A 7,288-nucleotide genomic window follows, 5' to 3' on the forward strand; every position below is an offset into this window, starting at 1 on the left:
GAAAGATGCAAAAATATTAAAGAATGGTGTGAATTTTCAACACATTTGGTCAGAGAGTGGAAGTTAATGTTTTAGGTGAAATTGTTTGATTATTATATACATAAATTTTGACAATGAATCAAAGGTGAATCAAAGTGTCTTATCAATCAATATACATGCACATAAAATAAAACAAAATAAAATAAAACTAAACTAAACTATGTTCATGATTTGTACATGAAACTTTGTAGTAGGTAATTGCAGATAACCTGTTTGTCAATATGCGTCTATGATAAAGTACGCGCGTGCACGTGTGTACTTTCTGAGATAGAGATACAAATATGCTATTCAAATAGTTATCAAAAATCAATGTCACAGTCACACTCTCAGCATTTTATTAGCTGAGCTATATAGTATAAAGTATATATACAATACAATACAGTAGTACATTATATTACATTACAAATCCAGAAAAATAACATGAACAAACCATAATACATTAATCCAAGCTCAGAAAAATAACAATAACCATGCTCATGCTATGCACAAGCCTATAGTAGTAGCTTAATTTCACAACATTTCTTACACAATATGCTTCTTTTTACAGTAACTCTCTTTGATTGATTCTAGTCTTATTCTCAAAAGTTGCTCTATTTGAATTTAATAATTCCATAAAGTACCATCAAATTCAACAGGTGGTGGACGATGTTGATGGTTATTATTCTCGAAAGCCCTTCGACCGATATCAAAATTCGAAACAACAGAACATGTTTCGGCGTTTATATCAGTAGTTAGATCTGTTTCTTGCGAAACACTCAGAATTTGTTGCTGCTGCTGTCTTTTGAAACTGTTGTTTTCATATAGAGCTCTTAAAATTGATTGGTCTTGAATACCGCAAACAGAACCGGGAAATTGAAAATTAGCCGCGGATTGGTTAGAAGAAGAGTATAATGAACCTCTTTGAAAAACATCTGGTGGATTGTTTGAAGAAACACCGTAAATTGAGTTTGTGAATGAATCAAAGAACCCTCCTTGGTTTCTTTGAACATCAATTGAATTGGAGAAGCAGGGCACGTAAGCCGAATCATTCAATTGTTTGATTTTCCCAATCGAATCGGTAAGTGGTGGTAAAACAGAACAATCAAATTCATTACCAAGTGTATCCAACCTCATTATCCCAGAAATATGTGTTTTTTTACCAGCTGAACTCTTCTGAAACACCCTACAAATAACCCACTCATTCTGCAACACAAGATCAAAATTCAATTCAAATTAAATCAATATCAATATCAATATCAATAATAAAATAACTTAGCATAGATAGAAAATAGAGAATAGAAGAATCAATATTGATTATTATTACCTTTGCAGCTTTAGGAAGATTGTGAACAGAGAATTTACCCTCGAGTCGATATTCATGCATGACCCAATTACTTTTTTCTCCTTTTGGTGCTCTTCCTTTGTAAAAAACAAGAGTTTTCTTCATTCCAACCAACGATTTCCCTTTGAAAATTTCTTTATCTTTCCCAGTTGCTTTCCAGTAACCTGCTTCTGTTGCTCTGTTTGTCCTCAAACCAGTTGGGTATTTTCTGTCTCTCACACAGAAAAAGTACCATTCTTTTTCTCCCATTTTAGCTTTCCCTAAAACCCAATTTTTTTTATCAACAATAATTCACATAAAATTCAAAGATGGAAGAAAAGTAAAAACAAAAACTGGCTCTGCAAATTTGATTGGTATGGTTATATGGTATTACTTACATGGTAAATCCCAAGGTTCAGACTTGTTGAGGTCTACATCTCCGATAGCTTTGGCGGAGAAATTCGAATCAATAACCTTTTTGTAAAGGTAATGACTTATAAGTTCTTCATCAGTTGGGTGAAATCGAAATCCAGGAGGCAAATCCATCTTTTCATCTTCCTTAGATGGTAACACTGAAATGTTTTCCATCTTGAAAGTGAACTATGATCAAATAGCCAAAAGGGTCAACCTTGTTCAAAACCTCAAATCAAAGATTTTGGTGATGAACATGGAGGAATAAATATAAAGACGGACTAAAAGGTATCAGTGATGATGAATAAAAGAGAAGGATTCGATGGAGATGAGAAAGTGAAGGTGGTGGTTGTTAGGAATGAATTGTGATGAGAAAAGAGAAAGAGAGGAAAAGAAGGGCATAAATACTGGAGTTTGGGGAGGAAGAAACGTGGAATGTAAGGTAACTTAGTTTGTTTGTTGTTTATAGCCTAAAGCCCTTTTTCTTCAACTTTTTCATCACATAATAACTTTATCTGCTAACCCTAAATTGTTTTAACTCTCACTCAACCCACCATGCCCCAATTACATGCATATACTTTAATAATATTTTCATCAAATCATTTATTTATTCTAAGATAGTTACTTTTTACTATTTACTACTAAACAGGTCATTTAATATGCCTTGGATAATTTACTTACAAACTAGTAATAGTGAAAATTAGTGCAAACTATTTTTTTTATAAATAGAAAATTGTGTAAGTAATAAAAGTAATATATATATATAATATATAATATATATATATATATATATATATATATATTAATATATATATATATATATATACCCTCGTCTAACAAGTGGGTCGTCTAGACGGAATCCATGAGAATCGTCTGAGAGATCCTACCAACGTGGGAGTCAAACAAGAGAAAATCTTCGCTGATTTCAAGAAGATAGGTGGTAAAAAAAAACCTTAATAAGAGGGAAGCAGTTAAGACTACGTCCAAGAGGTAAAAACATTAACCGACAAGAACTCATATAAATATCGTATCCCTCAAGGGAATGAGACAAATTCTCAAGTCATACACATTTACCACTACACAAAGAGCACTATACTCCTAGTAGCTTTAACACAGAAACAACCTAATTGCCCACCTGCACATCAGCAACGCTGGACACTAACAAGGTCTCTCACCTCACATGAGTTTGTCCCTTAAACAATCTAAAGAACCATCGCATTGGGCTTCTCGTCGCCGTGAGCAATTCCTCACTATCCAAATTATAATACACTTACAAAGGTCTTTGAGTCTCCCTGTCACTGCAGAGGGAACACACACCCTGTACTTTTTGACAAGTACAGTGGCGTCCACCATGGGCCCCGGTAAACTAACAAGGACCATGATGACTTCTCGACAAGTGAACCGATAATGTCGTAGTAATAAAAAGATCAAATCCACATAGACTACCTTCTAACAAGACAAAATGTGTGCAATGTATAAAAATTAGTAAAAAGAGGGATTTTCAAGTCTCAATGCAAAAAATAAATAAGAGATTAAACAAAATTATGAAAGTGGTCAGGTTGTGTTTTAGAATCCCATATTTCTCTATTGTTGATGTTTGATTCCTTGTATGAATGATCTTTTCATTATAACCCCACGACGAATTAACAAAATCGTTATAGTCGATCCCTCACGAAATAACTCACTAACCACTACTCGGAGCTTTCTATCCCTAGTCCGCAAGCATAAGCACGTTTAGGCGATGCAAAAAATTTCAATTTCTTATGCCACTACTTGGGGTCTCCTATTCCTATTCAACCAGCGTAAGTACAATAATTACCCTAGGTCCAACATATAGACTAATGGTCAGTATTCCATATGTGCCCAAAATCAAATTAAAAAAGTATCTCACATAAAAAGCATTAAGAAAAATAAGCAATTAAATGACATTATAGATCAAAAGGTTCATACAAAGTCAAATAAACATATAACCCAACAATATTGAAATAGATTCATCATAACACAGCATATCCTAGAGGAGCTTAGCTACTCATAATTTTAGATAACAATACCATAATTGATAGATGAAAATAACATATGAATTTCCTTGAAGTAATGGTCTTCAATGGCTTCAAATGCACTAAAAATCACCCTTGATGCTCTCCAAATCGTGCTTTGCTCTATAATTTTCTTAACCTTTATCAAAATGCAAAAGTTCCCCTTAGAAAGAGCTTAGAATGGATCAGACACGTCAGAAAAAGCCCAGAAAAAGGGACTCTCGCGTGCATGATGACTTGCATCGTGCACGCGATGTAGCTTTTATGGACTTATCGCGTGTGCGATGATGCGTGATGGTGCATGCGATTTTTCCGAAGTTGCACTCTTTTTTCTCCCCTTTTCACCAAAACTTTCACTAAGTCCACAATCTTCACACTTAGCTATTTTTTTCCTCATTCTTTGGTCTTTCTTCTTCATTTTGGCTTGTCTTTCACTTGTTTTGATTTGATTCTTCGACTAAAGTCATGCAATGACGGACTGTCAGTTATAGATCAAAGGGTTTTGAAGAAGTTGCTTTTACTTCTTAATTTTTCTCATTTTTATTTTTGAATTTTTGACTAAAATCTCTAGTACACCAACCCCAAACTTAAACTTTGTTCACTTCCAAGAGCAAACCCAAACTTATTATTTTGCATATGACCAAGGAACTAATTTTTTCCACCTAACTCCAAAGAGAGGGTGGAAAGACTTAATCTTTTAAGTCAATTGGCTAATTATTATTGCTATGTCACTGAAAGGAATGACTTTGGCTCAAAGTGGTTAGCAAAGGATATAAACATAATATACATGTTAGTTTGAAAAGGCTCAGAGTTTACCACAGATAAGGGCCTCAGTGTGTATTTATCAAACCAATAGATTAAATCAGAAATAATACAAATTCTAGAAAATAGCAATTGTACGGATACTCTCATAAAAAGGAAAAGTAAACAATGGAATATTTGGCTCAAACCTTACTAGTTGAGGTATCTGGAGATTGAGTACAAGGTAGTTGGTTATTCCTTTCTTACTCCGTAAGAAACTTTCTTGGTGATCATCTTTGATTTTTTGATGATGCTTATGGTTCATCTGTTCACTACTAAAATTGAAATTTTGTAAATCTGAAAGAAACAACAACAACAAACTTATTTATTAAAGACAAACATATATTTATTGGTGCAAAGGGGAACCAAGTATTGTAGCTAATACTCTAGATTAACTTGTTAGACGTAAAAGGGAATCATATAAATTAATACAAATTCAAAAAAATCCAAATTAACATGTCATTTGAGTGCAAAAAGTCTTGCACATTTTGCATGGTGTTGTTAAAGTCTTGGTTCTGTTTGGTCCACTTTGTCCTCGTCTGATTGATGATGATGCTCGAGAGGTGCGGCTTCGCTTTGGACCAATTGCCTAAAATAACAACAATACTAAAAAGTGCAAAGAGATTAGAAAAAAATAATAGGATTAGAGAAAGTTTTTAGTCTCTCTTTCTTATTTCAATCTCATTCTCAAGTTTTTGCCCTAGTGCTCATAAATGTGACATGCTACAAAATAAAAACAATTAATTGAAATAAACTGAAATTTAAATTTTACAAATGAAATAAAACTTATCTGATGGCTTGCCTCCCATTAAGCACTTCTTTAAGGTCCTAAGCTCGACCTTTCGATTTTTGTGTTAGGACGATATATATGACATAAAAAAACACATCATCCTTCTCCTTCCTTTTGTTTGGTAGGAATTCCATTACTTTCAGGAATTGAAGGTTTTTTTTTCATATTCTCTTTAGCTTGATAGTATCGAACAAGACATAAATCTTATCTAATACTTCATATATTTCTCCTCTTCAGTCTTGTTTTTAGGTGTAGGACTATTGTTTTGTTGAAGATCTTGTAATTGGACACCTACATCTAAACGAATTATTAAATTTGGAGCTTCATTCAAAACTATATAATCTTCATATTACATTCTTGTTCTTTTCCCACATATAATTTTCACCTCCGATTCTCCTATTATTGCTTCCATTTCTTTATCAGATAGTGTGCATTTTTCTTCTTCTTTATCTTTTTCAAATCCTCCTCCATCGACGACCTCACGTTCCTGTTTGAATTCTCTTTCAATTTCCTTATCTCTGGGACTATCTAAATTTTTCCCATCAAACTCCCCATTAGAGCTCAGTTTTAATGCTAATTGGCTAGATACTAGACCAAGTTGCATAGCTAAGTTCTCGAAGGATGCTTCCATGTCCCTTTGTAAGGTTTTATTTGCATGTTGTTTTTCCGTAAATTGATTTGAGTAATTTTTATGAAATGAGTCAAGGTTTCTTCAACTCCTCCTTCATCGAATACCTCACATTCTTGTTTAACTCCTATTTCAAATTTCGTATCTCTAGGAATATCTAATATATTTTTATAGAAACCCTTACTAGATATCGGTTTTAATCCTAATTGGCTAGATACTTGACCAAGTTGCATCTCTAATTTATCGAAGGATGTTTCCATGTTACTTCACATGATTTCTTGATGACATGGAAACCTTTTGGTTTCTGAACAAGATCTTAAACATCGGTTTTGGTGAATTGATTTAGTTCTTCCTCCATAACCAAAATCCATTCATTATCCAGAACAGCTTCATCAATTGATGTGGGTTCTATTAGAGACACCAAACCTAGAAGAGCATTTTCAGAAGGTTTGAACGAAGATCTATTTCTGACTGGAGCATTCTTGTCTCTCAGAATCAATTCTTCAGAATGAGAAGTTCTTGATCTGCTCTTCTTCTGATAAGTTGGATCAGCTATTGCTTCTGGTTGAGTTGTTTCTTCAGATTCTTTGGCTTTTCCTTTTGAGTCTTTTTCTCTAGGGACAGTCTTAGGATTTTGAAAGATTGATCTTCAGATCTGCAAATTTCTCAACTAGCTTTGACTTTTCAGGGTTGATCAGTCACCATTTATAGTAAGTTTTCATTACTGATCCGACGCAAAACAGAGACATTTGATACACTGTGCAAGCATTTAAGGTACAATTCGAGTAGTTTTACTTCTGTTATTTTATTTTTAATCTTTGTTATGTTTTACTTTGTTTATCTTGATTTTAGGCATGAGATAACTGTGTTTTTGTCCGACAGATCCAGGTAGAAGAACCGGAGAACTCAGAACACGACAGTGCGAGAGTCTGGCACGCAAAAGAGCAGAAAACCCCGGTACAGGAGGCCTGACATGGCCACCTGTGTCACCTGACATGGGCCGTGTCAGGGCAATGGAAGCAAAGGAAGGAAAACAGTAGCCTGACACGGCCACCCGTGTCAGCTGACACGGGCCGTGTCAGGCAGAAGCCCCCACCCATGTTAGCCTTGCCATGGGCGTGTCAGGAGAAACAGTAGGCTGACACGGCCACCCGTGTCAGCTGACACGGGCCGTGTCAGCCCAAGCCCAATATTTCCAATTTTCTCAGGCTTTTCATTCTTCGGGCTTTGTGGAGACATCTTTGGACCTGTCCAACTGCTGCTGGGAACTTTCACTATAAAAA

General features: G+C 34.7%; 1 protein-coding gene across 1 annotated transcript; it reads right to left on the reverse strand.

The window, feature by feature from the left end:
- Positions 1 to 351: 351 nt before the first annotated feature.
- Positions 352 to 2,235, reverse strand: LOC127073784 (NAC domain-containing protein 100). Its single transcript, XM_051015005.1, has 3 exons — positions 1,738 to 2,235; positions 1,343 to 1,620; positions 352 to 1,221 (listed from the first exon to the last, which is right to left on the reverse strand). Exons 1-3 carry the CDS (start codon positions 1,925 to 1,927, stop codon positions 640 to 642), a joined length of 1,050 nt encoding a protein of 349 aa, XP_050870962.1. The 5' UTR covers positions 1,928 to 2,235; the 3' UTR covers positions 352 to 639.
- Positions 2,236 to 7,288: the final 5,053 nt, after the last annotated feature.

This window comes from Lathyrus oleraceus, chromosome 4, assembly GCF_024323335.1.
Source record: "Lathyrus oleraceus cultivar Zhongwan6 chromosome 4, CAAS_Psat_ZW6_1.0, whole genome shotgun sequence".
Classification (NCBI taxonomy): domain Eukaryota; kingdom Viridiplantae; phylum Streptophyta; class Magnoliopsida; order Fabales; family Fabaceae; genus Lathyrus; species Lathyrus oleraceus.